The 16,267-nt window shown below is 40.9% G+C and overlaps 2 protein-coding genes across 2 annotated transcripts; both read right to left on the bottom strand.

The window, feature by feature from the left end:
* Window positions 1-937: 937 nt before the first annotated feature.
* Window positions 938-3,501, bottom strand: LOC137087083 (serine/threonine-protein kinase pim-1-like). The gene is made up of 7 exons (XM_067452041.1): window positions 3,418-3,501; window positions 2,950-3,044; window positions 2,646-2,693; window positions 2,107-2,485; window positions 1,822-2,001; window positions 1,607-1,695; window positions 938-1,355 (listed from the first exon to the last, which is right to left on the bottom strand). The coding sequence occupies exons 1-7, from the start codon at window positions 3,419-3,421 to the stop codon at window positions 1,350-1,352; spliced, it is 801 nt and encodes a 266-aa protein (XP_067308142.1). The 5' UTR covers window positions 3,422-3,501; the 3' UTR covers window positions 938-1,349.
* On the bottom strand, window positions 3,435-5,965 carry LOC137070555 (uncharacterized). Its single transcript, XM_067437847.1, has 3 exons — window positions 5,875-5,965; window positions 3,505-4,437; window positions 3,435-3,454 (listed from the first exon to the last, which is right to left on the bottom strand). Exons 1-3 carry the CDS (start codon window positions 5,963-5,965, stop codon window positions 3,435-3,437), a joined length of 1,044 nt encoding a protein of 347 aa, XP_067293948.1.
* Between the last annotated feature and the right edge of the window lie 10,302 nt (window positions 5,966-16,267).

The raw sequence follows: 16,267 nt of genomic DNA, 5'->3' as shown, positions 1-16,267 counted from the left end.
AATTAATTCATAAACAAGTGAGTCTTTATATTTACCCGAACTTTACACCACACAAGGAAAGGTCAATAAGTCTCTTAAAATATCAGATAAGATGTAGAGAATATAATTTCAATTCATGCATATTTTTAAAATTTATTTTGTATTTTTTGCTGGTCCAGCGTGGGCTGCCGGTTTGCTGGTCCAGTAGGGGGTGCTGGTTTGCTGGTCCAGTATGGGGTGCTGGTTTGCTGGTCCAGTATGGGGTGCTGGTTTGCTGGTCCAGTAGGGGGTGCTGGTTTGCTGGTCCAGTATGGGCTGCTGGTTTGCTGGTCCTGTATGGGCTGCTGGTTTGCTGGTCCAGTATGGGGTGCTGGTTTGCTGGTCCAGTATGGGCTGCTGGTTTGCTGGTCCTGTATGGGGTGCTGGTTTGCTGGCCCGGTATGGGCTGCTGGTTTGCTGGTCCAGTATGGGCTGCTGGTTTGCTGGTCCAGTATGGGGTGCTGGTTTGCTGGTCCAGTAGGGGGTGTTGGTTTGCTGGTCCAGTATGGGGTGCTGGTTTGCTGGTCCAGTAGGGGGTGCTGGTTTGCTGGTCCAGTATGGGGTGCTGGTTTGCTGGTCCAGTAGGGGGTGTTGGTTTGCTGGTCCAGTATGGGCTGCTGGTTTGCTGGTCCAGTAGGGGGTGCTGGTTTGCTGGTCCAGTAGGGGGTGCTGGTTCGCTGGTCCAGTATGGGGTGCTGGTTTGCTGGTCCGGTATGGGGTGCTGGTTTGCTGGTCCAGTATGGGCTGCTGGTTCGCTGGTCCAGTATGGGGTGTTGGTTTGCTGGTCCAGTATGGGGTGCAGGTTTGCTGGTCCAGTATGGGGTGCTGGTTTGCCTTTTTCATGCCTGAGTAAGAATATAAATTGTTTAAAAAGTCTGTGTGTGTGTGTATGTGTGGTATATGTTAGGCTGATGGTGTCAGACTGTCCAATAATCGTTAAGTTGTTATTCTCCACGTCATCAATCTGAAATAAAAACAGAATTCATGTTTAGTGTCTAAATACATGATACTGCATAGAAAATAAATGTGCAACAATGAGAAGCAACATTCTTAAAAAATTGAGATTTAAGAACAAGTTTAAGTTAAAAATGGGGTGCTGGTTTGCTGGTCCAGTATGGGGTGCTGGTTTGCTGGTACAGTATGTGGTGCTGGTTTGCTGGTCCAGTATGGGGTGCTGGTTTGCTGGTCCAGTATGGGGTGCTGGTTTGCTGGTCCAGTATGGGGTGCTGGTTTGCTGGTCCAGTATGGGGTGCTGGTGTGTGTATGTGTATGTGTGTGTGCTGTATGTTAGGCTGTTGGTGCCAGACCCATAATTCTTAAGTTGTTATTCTTCACATCTGAAATAAAAACAGAAATCAGGTTAATTGTCTAAATACATTACAAAAACTGCATAAAAACAAATGTGCAATAAAGAGAGGTAATATTCTTACATTTGGACAGTTAAGAACAAAATATTTAAGGAGGTGTACATATTCGGCACTACTTGTCATCTGTATCAGGATTGACTCGATGACAGTTGCAGCCCATAAAAAAGCTAAGTCTGATAAGTAAACCGAATCAAAAAGACTTCAAAGCTTGTAATTAATACCTTAAACCAGTTGTGGAGATTGACATTGTCCAGTTTAATCCGCTTCTCTGGGTCGAGCTTCAGACAACAGCCAATAAAATCGCAGCATTCTGTGGAGAAAGATGTCTGATTATTACCTTAAACTTCACAAACACCACTAGGCTCACATGTTCATTTTTTCTGCATCTAGAAGGTTTCCGAATTCAGATTGTCCTCTGCTCAAATTAAGATCTCACCTTGTGACAAGCCATCTCTGCTCCACATGTTTTCTTTGAGGAGCTTCTCCATGTCTCGGCTCTTGGGAAAATGCCCACACAGTATAACAAACAACAGTATGCCGAGTGACCACACTGTTGTTTGTTCCCCGTAGTACCTGCCCTTGATCCAATACTCTGGAGGGAAGAACTCTTCTGTGCCTGGAGAAAAATATTTTATTTGTAAGTTTTTACTAGAATATTTATTACCTTGCAAGAAATTATTTGATGCTAACAACATTTTTAACTTTGAGAAACCATAAATACCAGCAAAGGATGTGTAACCCGCAGAGGTAAGAAATTCGCCGCATCCGAAGTCTATTAATTTGACTTCAAGAGTGTCCGGGTTAATCAGCAGGTTTTCTAGCTTTATATCCCTGTGGAACACTCCAAGCTGGCAGCACGTCTGCACTGCAAATATTGTCTGCCACATGATAATACGGGCTAAATCCTCCTCATCCATGGTGCCCGTGTAGCTCTCTAAGAAGTCATCCAAGGACTGACAGGGCATGGGCCGCTCCATCACCATAATGTAGCAGTCAGCTTCATCCTGCCAGTCCAGAAGATGGATTATTTGAGGAACCCTGAGCTGATTTGCTCGAATATGTAGAGCAACCTCGAGGGGAACTGGTGTGGAATAGCGGTCCTAGAAAACACAGATATTATGAGGAGTAGAAGGATTTAGTTCTAATCCTGGACAAACTGTTGACAGGTAGTTTGTCTATTCAAAAACCAGTAAATATGAGATGTATGAAATTAAAAAGCAGTAACTGAGTGGAAAAAAAGAGAGAGCGCAGAGTACTTACAACACTGACAAATTCTGCATCCTCTTTAGACGCAAATTTCACCGCCACCTGATGAAAAAAACCCACAGGATTTGCGTTAGAATTCATATGTTCAAAGTTTATATATTTCAGTCATTAAACCTGAATTCATGAAACACGTACAGTTTCATAAATAACACTTTAAACATGAAGAGCAGGTCTGACATGTCAAGTGCACTAAATAGTGAATATTAGACACACTAAGAGTGCTTGGATATGAGAGAGTCAGACAAGTATAATACAACATAAATTAGCTTCTAGATAGATATTGTATGAAAATTGATACCTGAAGGTTATCTTTTAAACGAGTCGCTGCATGAACAGCTCCAAAGCCTCCTTGACCCAGTTTGATGCCAATTTCATAGCAGCAGGAATTTATGTCTGTTAAAAGAAAAAAAAGATGTTTTGACATGAAATGTGAAGCAGTGACACCAGCTACATTATCTAAAACCATTTCAACAAGATTTGTCTGATACATATATTAATTGAGTTACTAAATTGAATATTTGTGCTTTCATCACTACAGGACTATTTAAGAAACGACATTTTTTATGTAGTAGGCATTAAAAAAATAAGTTTAAAATATACAACTTCACCCATACATATTAAATGAAATATTTAAAAAACACTTTTCCACCAACCTTAACCAAAGCATGTTTTAACGTCAATTTAAAGTATAAACCATTAAACCGCTGATAAAAGTGTGTGTGTGTGTGTGTGTTGGGTTATGTTAGGGTTTTGTTAACAAACTGACCCATAAGGGTTCCCTTTTTAGCCAGCAGTGGGCTCAACTGAGGTGCCACAATGTCCTCTAGTGCACTGTAAAAGACATCGTCGTCACTCGAGTCCTCATCGTCGTCACTCGAGTCCTCATCGTCGTCACTCGAGTCCTCATCGTCGTCACTCGAGTCCTCATCGTCGTCACTCGAGTCCTCATCGTCGTCACTCGAGTCCTCATCGTCGTCACTCGAGTCCTCATCGTCGTCACTCGAGTCCTCATCGTCGTGAGTGTCACTAATGATAAGGCCCTCAATTGACTGGTCGTAATGGTCATCTTCAACTTCAGGGTCACCAGTGACTGGCTCTCCCTTTGACTGGTCGTGATGGTCATCTTCAACTTCAGGGTCACCAGTGACTGGTTCTCCCTTTGACTGGTCGTGATGGTCATCTTCGACTTCAGGGTCACCAGTGACTGGTTCTCCCTTTGACTGGTCGTGATGGTCATCTTCGACTTCAGGGTCACCAGTGACTGGTTCTCCCTTTGACTGGTCGTGATGGTCATCTTCGACTTCAGGGTCACCGGTGACTAGTTCTTCCTTTGACTGGTCGTGATGGTCATCTTCGACTTCAGGGTCACCAGTGACTGGTTCTCCCTTTGACTGGTCGTGATGGTCATCTTCGACTTCAGGGTCAACAGTAACTGGTTCTCCCTTTGACTGGTCGTGATGGTCATCTTCGACTTCAGGGTCACCAGTGACTGGTTCTCCCTTTGACTGGTCGTGATGGTCATCTTCGACTTCAGGGTCACCAGTGACTGGTTCTCCCTTTGACTGGTCGTGATGGTCATCTTCGACTTCAGGGTCACCAGTGACTGGTTCTCCCTTTGACTGGTCGTGATGGTCATCTTCGACTTCAGGGTCACCAGTGACTGGTTCTCCCTTTGACTGGTCGTGATGGTCATCTTCGACTTCAGGGTCAACAGTAACTGGTTCTCCCTTTGACTGGTCGTGATGGTCATCTTCGACTTCAGGGTCAAGAAGATAAGAAGGCTCACCTAAAGATAGTAATGACAAATATTACAGTATTAATAAAATTTACTTCAACTGTGCTTCTAAATTTTTGACTTTCCTCCCAAAAAACCCAAATAATAACAAAAATAAGCATAGAGCCAGTGCAGACTCCAATAAGCAAAAAGAGTTACATATTCTCATAACATGAACTTTATATTAGGTGGCCTTAACTACTATGTACTAACATTTGAATTAATCATTTGATACAATGCACTTATTGTGTACATGTGTGTTTTTACATTGTACTTGAACTAATTTTCTTACTTGTGCTTAGTTAAGAAGACATATTATATTAAGTCTGCAGAAATATATTTGAAAAACTTTAAATTAATTGATATTTTCAAATCCAGTTAGCATTTAGAATTGCAAATGTTGACTGGACTAAAAAACGCGAATCCAGTCAACATTTTATAAAAGTAGGCTCGTTGCAAAGTTTCTCATCCAAGCCACTCAGTTCTTCTTAAAGGGAAAACCTTTTCACCCAATAATGAAAATTCTGTCATTTACCCTCATGTTGTTCCAAACCTGTATGAGTTTCTTTGTTCTGCTGAACACAAAATAAGATATTCGTAAGAATGTTTGTAACCCAGCAGATGGAGCAACCATTCACTACCATAGTAGGGGGGAAATACTATGGTAATGGTTGCTCTATCTCCTTTGTTACAAACATTCTTCCAAATATCTTATTTTGTGTTCAGCAGAACAAAAATTATACAGGATTTGAACAACATGAGGGCGAGTAAATGATGACAGAATTTTCATTTTTGGTGAACTATCCCTTTACCAGCTGAAACACTGACACGTAGCATGAATGCTCCACTGTATCTACTTTGACTGTGTGTGTAGTTTCAAAACTAAAGGTGCATTAAAGACATTATAGAAAAGTGACAAGGGCTTTGGTCATTTTTTTATTATTTAAAGAAATTTGAAATTCATTCTTATGAAAATGTATTGTTTTTATGACAAATGTTATAAATGCAGATGATACAATGTGCTTTAATTTGTTTTTATCCTCACTATAACATGTTGTAACTAGTTCCACCACTGCAATTTCTAGTAACAATTAAAACCATTTAAAAATGAAACCCCTAATTAAAACGTTTTAGTTGAATTAATTATAAAAACAGGTTGAGTAAACCTGTTTGAGCCAATTAAAAAATATTAATTCAGGTAACAATTTCTAGAACGAAATTGAGTGAAGGTAAAACATCTGTGGAACTAGTTACTAAATAATAATTCGTCGAAAGCACTAGAATTTTTTTACAGTGTACCCGTATCACACCTCATTATCAGCAAATGCTTTGCAATGCAATTTGAACACAGTAAGTACATTGCACTTATTTTTTGATGTATGTACATAGTAACGTTACTTAAGGCCACCTAATGTAAAGTGGGGCCACATGAACATCTCATTTACTTACCATCATCACTCTGGTCCTCGTTTTGGGTGTTGTTGGGTTTCTTCCGTTCTCGTTGGTAAAAAGCGTACAGTCCTAGTAAAGTAAAAAGCATTTTTACGCCTTAACTAGGCTAACCGCCAACTGTCACTGCAAGATGTGAAGCGAGGTCAGCGGTTTGTTATTTATCGGTGCCGATTTGAGTCGTGTACAGATAAAAATGTTGTAATATTGGCAAATCTATTGCGTAATAAAACAAAGTATCCAAAAAGCAAGCAAGTTGTTGTGATTAAAGCACGAATCAAGTGAAATACACAAGAAAAACTGAAATGATCATCAACGAACAGCAAGTTGTGAAGATTCAACAACATAAGCCTTTTTATACCTGTTTACTGTGATGTCACATTCTAAATGACGTAACAGAGCCGCCGAGAACTTCCTACGTCATTGCTCTATTCTGCTGTTCGCGGGGCTTCGGCGTCGCCGCTGAACTCGTACTCGTAGCGCGAGTCCATTATTGTACTTAAGAAATGCAGAATACAACAGATTTATTAAAAAAAAAATCAGCACACACAATGATTGTTATTTAAGTCATGTACGGGTAGGGCCGTAGGAAGGGTTTCATAATCACAGAGGTCATACATTTGAGCTAGATCGGTTCTAGGCTGGTTCGGCCTAAATAAATGTATTAAATTCATTAACAATATGTACACATTCGTTATTAATATTATTCCTAATTTGATGAACATGGCTTTCACATTGTAATTATTACATGAACCACATACTTTCCACTCTGAATAAACAAACAACACAGTTTACATGCTTCGTTGGATTATTCATTAAAGTGATAACTTAGTTCACCATGAAATGAGAATAAAGTCATGTTTTACTCACCCTGCTGTTGTTCCAATGTCCTCCTATGTCTTTCTATCTTCTATGAAAGTGTCCAGGAGGCACAGTATAAGGGTTTGCGAGAAAGAAACCTTATTATATTCAGTCAAAATACCGAGCTAGCAAACTCTTGTAAGGGCCTGCGGTGCGAGTCAGCAGCCGCTCACGCAATGTTGCCATGACAATCGTACAAAACATTAACTTCAAGAGGTTTACCTAATTATTAGTATTACTTTATTATTTATTATTATTTACCGTATAGAAGAGAGTTTAGATTGAATTTGTAAAGCAAAATAAAATCTATCCAAACCTGTCTAATATTATAGGTTGTATTTTTAAACAATGAATATTTTGGAAGTGAAATCTGAGAGGTGAATTATGGATTAAATTGTGTGTGAAATGTTATGAATTGAAATATTCACATCTTAAATATACAACCATGTTCTATTTCAGCCCATAAAAATGCAAGCTCTGAAAATACAATGCATTAAAATACAAGCATATGGTTAAAGGTGCACTATGTAAAAATAACACACACAAAAACAGTAAAATATCCCAAAACCCCATGCCAGTGTTATACATTTTATTCAATTGAGTACTTACAATATCCCAAATGTTTCCAACTATTTGTAAATTGTGAGAAAACTGCTATTTTAACGAGGGGTGTTCGATTCCAGGTTTTTTGGAGTCGACTCCGATTCCCGACTCCCACTGTGGAATCGACTCCATTTACTTTACATCAAAACAGGGTTAGAAATCAGACAAAATTGCTGTTGTTACACACTTAAATTATTTCCCCCCGAGACAAAGTCCTAAAATCCTCTTATTAAAACCACACACTTTTAGTGTGACCATCCAAATTAGTCCAATTTAGTGATGACTTTCGTGACTATCAACATTTCAGTATCTATTGCCAATACATCATTTTACAGGAAAAGTCACGAAAAAAGATGTTGTCGAGTGATGGCTCTAAACACACATGATCATTGTCTTAAAAGGTGAGTTAAAGATACTATACATAAAATAATGCACACTATTGATGCGTTTCTTCTTGATATTTTCATGATTTATGGTTAGTCTTAATGAACACATGGTTAACCATGTGAAACTAAATGTATATTTTTTGCAATAATACACCATCAATTAAACTAAAGCTAGCATGGAGGAAACTTGCAATTACAAACTAAAGTCGCTGTGATTGTTTTCTATTTCTAAAGTAAGCACTCAAATAAATGTGTGTGACAGTTTCTGTGACAGCTGTCTGACCCGGTGTATTACGTTAGTGTATCACCTCACAGATAGGTTTATTTCATTCACTCCTTGCTTATAGTGCACTCAACTGCCATGCACTTTAGATGAGAGATTCAGTAAACATTCAGTAAACAAGAGCGATTTCGGACACAGCAACAGAGTCGACACCGAGAGTTGATTCCTGTACTGGAGTCGACCCTGACTCTGGGGCTATTCAGAATCGAGGAGACTCTTTTGGAGTTGTTATTTAGATTTTTGTGCGCACAATATCTATTTTCGTCGCATTGTAAAATTATTGTACAGCCACGGTAGTGAGATGGACTTTGTAACGACATCTTTAGTGCCTTTGGGCCTTGTGAGTGGGTCAGTGGAAATGTACTGAATGCCAATGGAGGCCTTTCTGAAGCCTTTCTCAGCCATCAGCTTTCAACAAAAATATCTTCATTTGTGTTCCGAAGATGAACGAAGGTCTTACGGGTCCAACGACATGAGGGCGAGTAATTAATGAAATAATTTCAATTTTTGGGTGAACTAACCCTTTAATCTCTCCTCTCCTGACTGCTTTGTCGGACAAACCGGCAGATTCGGCGATGTGATTGGTCAGATCACCTGTCAATCAAACTTGCGGTGAAGGTGAATTTGAAGATAAAATGGACAAACTACGACCTGCTTACCTGGAGTAGCTCTGTTGCTTTTAAATGTGCTATATAAATACAATTGGACTTGACTTAAAATAACTTTTTTTTTTGGTTTAAAGACTTGACACTGAAACTGAAAAATAGTCACACTTAGGCCTAGTTGTAAATTTAGAACCGTTTATTCTTAATGATTTTGATACCATGTTTCATTCGGAGCTTAATCCTGATATAACTTTGTTAATAAAATAAAAATATTGAAAGAAATCTTCATAATCATTTTTAATATGGCAATACAGCCAAACAGATATTCTAACTCTAAACAAAAAGCATAGTAACTCCAATTTTAGTTCAAATGTAAAGTTAATGTATTTGCACAGCAGGATAATTAGTCACAAAAAAAGCATGTTAAGATTCGTTTTGGGAATCAGTGTTACTCCCAGAATCGGAATCGGATCTTTAAGTGCGTTAAGATTCCCACCCCTAAGCCCCACCCACCGACTCTAAACACAATGTGATTGGCCCGACCAGAGTTTGGCTTTTACAGCTCAGAAGTGTATTGAGAGTTGCTCGACGACACTCACGGCAGATTAGATTTGCTGCCGCATGGCGGCGTCTAGATTTCTAGGCTAGTGTAATGTTGCTGTTTGAGCATAATCAACATCTGCAAAGTTACAACACTCAAAAATATATTTTCTTTTAAAGAAATCCCTTACGGTAAACAACAAATTGCTGGTTGGGAAATCTGGCCAAGGGGAAATTGGAGGGACTTGAAAACACAATGGTCATATGACCACAAATGTGTTCTGTTGACTATATACAGGGGGTGTCTCACATTACCCCTCTCTCCCCTGTGTGGACTGTAAAGACGGAGGGATTTGAAAACGATGATGCATATTTAGTCATGAGACGCATATTTAACCAAGATATGCATGTTTATGAAACTGGTCTGTTCTCTCTGCGTTGTGTGGCCAACAGCGCGCACGAGACATCTAGCCTTTATTATGGATATCTATGGTTATATATCAGGTATGTGAACAATTTTGGGTGAATTCTAATAAACAATAGCCTATATATAATTAACAGGAAACATTCTGTACTGGTTACATTTATACCGCTATTGTGCCAGTTATGGAGATATCATGCTATTCGCTTTCACACAGTTGCTCAAATATGTTACTTTGCACACTTCATATCACAGTCCTGCAAGGTCCTGTGGCAAAACACGAACTGAGTTGTGTTTTAGACCAAACATAATAACGGTTGACCGAGTGTGACCTGGACACATCAGTGAATGCGGAGATATTTTGCTAAATAAAATGATCCTGCCAGAAGAACTGCGTGATGACTTTATGACGTCTGTATTAGCTCAGTGAGCTTTTACACATGCGCAGTACGCTGAATTTGGCATTTACTGACGTTTCAGTGTGGGTGAGAAACTGTAGGAAAACGTTAGTGTGGACGGAGAGCATTTTAAAGGGATAGTTCACCCAAAAATGAAAATTCATCATTTACTCTCCCTCAAGTTGTTCCAAACCTGTATGAGTTTCTTTGTTCTGCTGAACACAAAAGAAGACATTTCGAAGAAAGGCGGTAACCAAACGACTGATGGACCCCATTGACTTTCATAGTAGGAAAAAAAATACTATGGAAGTCAATGGGGACCAGGAACTGTTTAATTACCAACCTCCTTTAAAATATCTTCTTTTGTTTTAAGCAGAAGAAAGGAAATTATACAGGTTTGGAACAACTTGAGGGAGAGTAAACGATGAATTTTTATTTTTGGGTGAACTATCCCTTTAACACGAAAACTCAGTTTTCAAATCTATCTGGATTAATGTAGACGTAGCCTGCCTAAGTGTCACAGATTCGTAGACTCAGCTCCTCCATATGTAACCTACACAATCCCCAGAATCCTGATCACCTCCACCTGCTTTCATTCATCAAGGACTGCCATATAAACCTCAACCTCACACCATTGTCTGGTCTCTGACCATCATCCTCCACATCCACTCGGCAGTCTCAGAGCATTTACGTGCTCCTAGCGCCCTCTTGTGTCGATGCTGAGAACAATAACTCAACACTGTCCAATAATGCTTTATTAATGTCATTGGTGTATAATGACTGTATACTGTTTAATTATTTAAAGGTTCCCTAGAATGATTTGAAACAATATGTTAAATTGTTCTCTGATTTCTACATGGAGGGTATGTGGCTTATTTAAGGGCAAAAATTGTCCAGATACAGTTTTACAGGTCCATTTGCCACTCTATAAATTGCCCCTAGGATGTAATGCTCTGTTTTCGCCTTATCTGGAAGAGTCATGGATATTAATGTTGAGCTCTGCTCTGATTGGCTTATTTCAGCAGCTCACAGCAGTTCAGTGAAGCGGCTCGTGAGTCCTGACAGAACACAGACCAACTGAATGATACTTTAAGCCAAACATCTCAAATGGAGATTGATAAAATGCAGCTTACTGGTTTATTGGTGTTTTCAGATCACCCGCGCACGAGAAAGAGCTTGATTTCTGTGAAAAGAAACCCATATATACTCCGGTTTTTATCTAAACATGTCCAATCTGGCAACCATATGCACGCGAGCTCTCTCTCGCGCACGTGTAACGAGGTTGAAATGGTTTTATTTCACAAGATTTTCCTGTTAATATACATTTAAATTACATTTACACCCCCCCCCCCTCCTGTTACAACAAAGTGGTTCAGGCCAGGCAGCCATACCTGCCGTTTTGCTCTTTTAGCGGTCTTTTCCGTCTTTCTCCCGAACAAAAGAGTTGTGCTGTGTTCTATGCTGCAGATTAGTTGTTAGCATTTGAGAATAATCCACACACATAAATACACAATGTTTAAGCTCTTTATTTTATTCATTTTGGCACTTACAAATGTAAGATCATATATACTCAACATATATTGTGAATGTTATTTTTGTTGGCAGTGTCACTAACGTGAGCTGAAGCTGTCGTGACGGCCTGTCTATATAAAAATACATTTTCTATGCAGGTATGCACTGATGAACCATATTTTTGTATTTTTAAGTTATATTGTTGTTTCATGTGTATAAGGTTGTGTTCATGGAGTTACTGTGTTTTCTCCATCCGTGTTTTGTGTTGTCCTCCTTATCCTTTCGTTTGTCGGTCCTTGTCCTTTTCCGTCTTTCTCCCGAACGAAAGAGTGTCACTAACGTGAGCTGAAGCTGTCGTGACGGCCTGTCTATATAAAAATACATTTTCTATGCAGACCCAATCCGACGATCTCCTGTCATTCTTCACTGATTTTCAACACAACGCAGACTACAAGAAGCATACGGTTACACTGGTGACGTGACCCATTCGACTGTTCAGCGGCTGCTGAACTCCCGAGGTTGCTGCACGGAGAGACGACGTCGGATTTCACCGCCTTCCAGTTTCGGCGAGATGACGCGCGGACTGCTGCACGGAGAGACGACGTCGGATCTCACCGCCTTCCAGTTTCGGCGAGATGACGCGCGGACTGCTGCACGGAGAGACGACGTCGGATCTCACCGCTTTCCAGTTTCGGTGAGGTGACGCGCGGACTGATGCACGGAGATTAGACGACGTCAGACTTTGCTGTTTTACTGCTTCATCGAGGAGACGCATGAACTAAGATTACGGTATCTTTGAATCAGCGAGATTAAGACATAGCAAGCAAATATTGATTTGATAGCGTATTAAATGTTTTAAGTAATTCGTCAAATTGATAGATATGTAAAATCAAAAGGGTTGAATCATTTATTCAGCTGTGAAAGATTTTTTTTATTTTATTATTTTTTTCTGGGGGGTATGGTAATCAATGATGCACTCAAACAATGATACCAGTAATTTTGGTGGCTTCCATTTTGGGAGAGGCAGAGGCGTTTTACCATTTACTGGTCCATGTACTCCCGGGAAGATGAATAGCATTGATTCTGATGGTAACAGAGTACATTTTTCTACTCCAATGTCTCATAACATACCACCACTTGAAATGAGCTTCTCAGAATCAACTGTAGCACTATCTAATGAACAGGTAAAACAATTGAGCTCTGATATCAGTCAGTCGATTAAAGCCAGCTTGTTTCCTAACAGTCAGCTACCTACATCCACCTTGTTCCATGACTGTCAGAGGTGCTCACAAGTGAATTAGTGTGGGACCACCATCATTGATGGTTCAAAAATGAATCTTGTACTGAAAGGTGGTAGAGAGCCACCATACTTTCGTGGTGACAGCTCAGATAAGTGTTCAATCTTTGAATGGGAAGATTTGATGAGAGCTTACCTTGAAAAAGGGAATTATTCTGATCAAGAGCGCATTGATGAAATCATAAACAAGTTGATGGGCCGGGCAAGAGATGTCATTAAGATATGGCTGCGCAATAGTGCTTCAGTCTCTAGGACTGGTGATGTAGATATGGTGTTTCGTATCCTCAAACAGCACTTCGGGGGTGTGATATCTACAGGTCTCCCCCTAGCTGACTTTTATGCAACCAAGCCATACCATAACGAAGGCCCTTTTGATTATTGGATCAGATTAAACAAAGCTGCTGACCTAGCTGAACAGCATCTTAAAAGTGAGGGCAGAACATTGCAAAATCGTGACATGGAGCTTGCAGTTATGTTCATACGTAATTGTCCTGATAAAGGTCTTTCCATGATGTTCTTGAGCAAACCACAGCGCGAGTGGACAGCTGCAGAGGTCCAAGACCGTTTGGATGAATTCGTAAGAGACCGCAAAGTGTGCGAGTGTCAGCTCTCACAACAAACAACTAGTGCGGTCAGTACTGATGTGGGTGGTACACCACCTTGTAGAACCCAAGTGGTTAGGGCTTCAGGGGGTGCATTTGAGCCTGATCATTCAACATGTGAAAGTGACACAATGGATAGAATACTAAACATGCTAGAGAAAGCATTGACATGTAACGCACAGTCCTCCAAAGCAGTTGCGCATCGCAGACAGATTATTAAGAGACCACAGGTGTGTAAAGTTTGTCAAAGTATTGACCACAGTACAATTGCTCACTGTAGATTACAAAAATTGTGTTTCACTTGCTACCTTCCTGGACATACACGTGACACGTGTGAGATGTCTGCGTCACAGGTTAGGCCAAACAGCTCGACTGCTGCTGTCGATGGTCACAGTCAGAGGCCCTCTCAGGGAAACTATTGAGCCTCCATCTGGAGGAGGGCGGTGGTAGGCACATAAGTTCAACTTCCTTTGATAGTGATGACATTGAGTCTGTATATGCTTTCTTTTGTGAAAATATCCCAAAGTCCAGCAAAGTAATCCTGCAAAACACCATGAGAACTGCTCAGAGTGAAAGTTTGTTTCACTAATATTTTAGTGCAGGATAAAGTTGAGTTGAAAGGAATGATGGATACTGGTTCGATGGCAACTACCATCAGTGCTGACATGATACCTATGTTAAAACAAGCAGGTGTGATGAGAGAAGACATGCTGACCCCTGCAGACATTGTTTTAGTGGGTTGTGGGAGTAAACAAACCAGCCCTTTAGGACTATGCGATTTGAAACTTGAGGTTTATGGGTACAAGTTTTTAGTCCCAGTCCTGTTTGTTGAAGGACAGATGGATCCCATTGTTATGGGTACAAATGTTCTTAAGCCACTTATATGACATTTCAAGTCAAATGATGGATTTTGGCGTGTTGTGAGTAAACCTGATGCACCAGGCCAGAGTGACAGTAGCCAGTTTCTTCGTCTGCTGTCTAGCTTAGAGAGATGGCGAGGGGAGTACATCCCAGACAAGGGCGGAACTTTGAAGTTGAAAAGTGCTGTAACCCTTCAGCCTAAGACGGAACATTTAGTGTGGGGTCGTTTGCCAACAGGTGCTGTGCTATCAGCTGGCAGCACAGTACTTGTTGAGCCATGTGCATCACCATGTGTGAACAAACAGATAATGGTTGGGCGAATAGTTTCTCTGCTGTGGGGAGATGGGTGGCTACCCATGAAGATTATCAACCCCACTACTGCAGAAATTACTCTACGCAGAAACTCAAAAATTGCAGATGTTTTCCCCTGCGTTGCCTTAGAGGACTTTGATCAGTTGTCCGACACTTTGACCGTTCACCAAAATGTGGGGAAAGTGCAAAGTAGTTCCTGTGGGAGCCTTACTGCCAGAAGCGTGTGCAGTGACATCTGTGATGTGAATGATAAGTTGGAAAAGCTAGGGCTTAGCTCCATTCCAATTGGTGGCTGCGAGGTTTCCTTACAGTGCAAAGAGAAACTTGTCGATTTGATTGGGGCTTACGAAACGGTCTTTTCGAGGCATCATCTAGATTGTGGGGAGGCGCGGGAGTTCTGCCTTAGTATTAGACTAACGGATGACCGACCATTTAGGTTACCATATCGTAGAATATCGCCTGCTCATTATCACAAATTGAAAGAGACTTTGGATGAGATGGAGGCAAAAGACATCATTCGTAAATCCTGTAGTGAATTTGCCTCTCCCTTGGTTCTCGTGTTGAAAAAGAACGGCGATCTACGAATCTGCACAGATTTCAGATGGCTTAATGCCCGAACTGTTAAAGACGCCCACCCGCTTCCACATCAGAGTGATGTCCTGGCTGCGTTGGGGGGAAACATGTTTTTTAGCACCATGGACTTGACAGCTGGCTATTACAACATACCCCTCCATGAACCTGACAGGAAGTATACTGCATTTTCATCACCATTAGGTCTGCACGAATACAATCGTCTTCCACAAGGGCTGTGTAATAGCCCTGCCACGTTTATGCGTATGATGCTTACCATATTTGGTGACCAGAACTTTTTAAGTCTTCTGTGTTACCTGGACGATTTGTTAGTGTTCGCCAAGTCTGAAGAGGAGAGCTTAGCCCGATTGGAAATGGTATTTCAACGCCTGAAAGAGCATAACTTGAAACTTTCACCTTCAAAATGTCAGTTTTTGAGGCGCTCAGTTAAATATCTGGGTCATGTAATTTCACAGCATGGAATTTCGAGGGATCCAGATAAAGTGGAAGCTATAGTCAAGGTGGGAGAGGCTGATTTGATGGAGTTAGATGGTGTCACTCCATCACCTTCCAAAATACGGTCCTTTTTAGGGATGGTAATCTACTACCAGCATTTCATTGAAAATTGTTCTTTACTGGCCAAACCCTTGATTGCTCTGACTGGTGGTCAGAAAAGGCCTCGTAATTCAAAAAGTAGAAAAAGGCCTTTGCTGTCCCGCAAACTTGGCCCAGATGATTGGACTCAGGAGTGTAAACAGGCGTTTCAAAATCTTAAGGCAGCACTCGTTGAGGAAGTACTCTTGGTTCACCCTGACTTTAGTAGGCCGTTCATTTTATCTGTTGATGCGTCTACAGTTGGACTTGGTGCAGTATTGTCGCAAATTCATCACAACAGTGACAAAGCCCAACCAATAGCTTTTGCCAGCAAATCTCTAAATCATGCTCAGGCAAAATACCCCACATCGCACATCGCCTTGAATTTTTTGCGATGAAATGGGCAATTTGTAACAAATTCAGCCATTGGTTGCGTGGTCACAGGTTCACTGTGTGGACCGACAACAACCCTTTGAAGTACATACTGACCAAGCCCAGGTTGGATGCTTGCGAGCAGCGCTGGGTGGCGCAGTTGGCACCATTTGACT

The sequence above is a fragment of the Pseudorasbora parva genome, chromosome 1 (genome assembly GCF_024679245.1).
Source record: "Pseudorasbora parva isolate DD20220531a chromosome 1, ASM2467924v1, whole genome shotgun sequence".
Lineage (NCBI taxonomy): Eukaryota > Metazoa > Chordata > Actinopteri > Cypriniformes > Gobionidae > Pseudorasbora > Pseudorasbora parva.
This window is presented reverse-complemented; position numbering and strand designations above follow the sequence as displayed.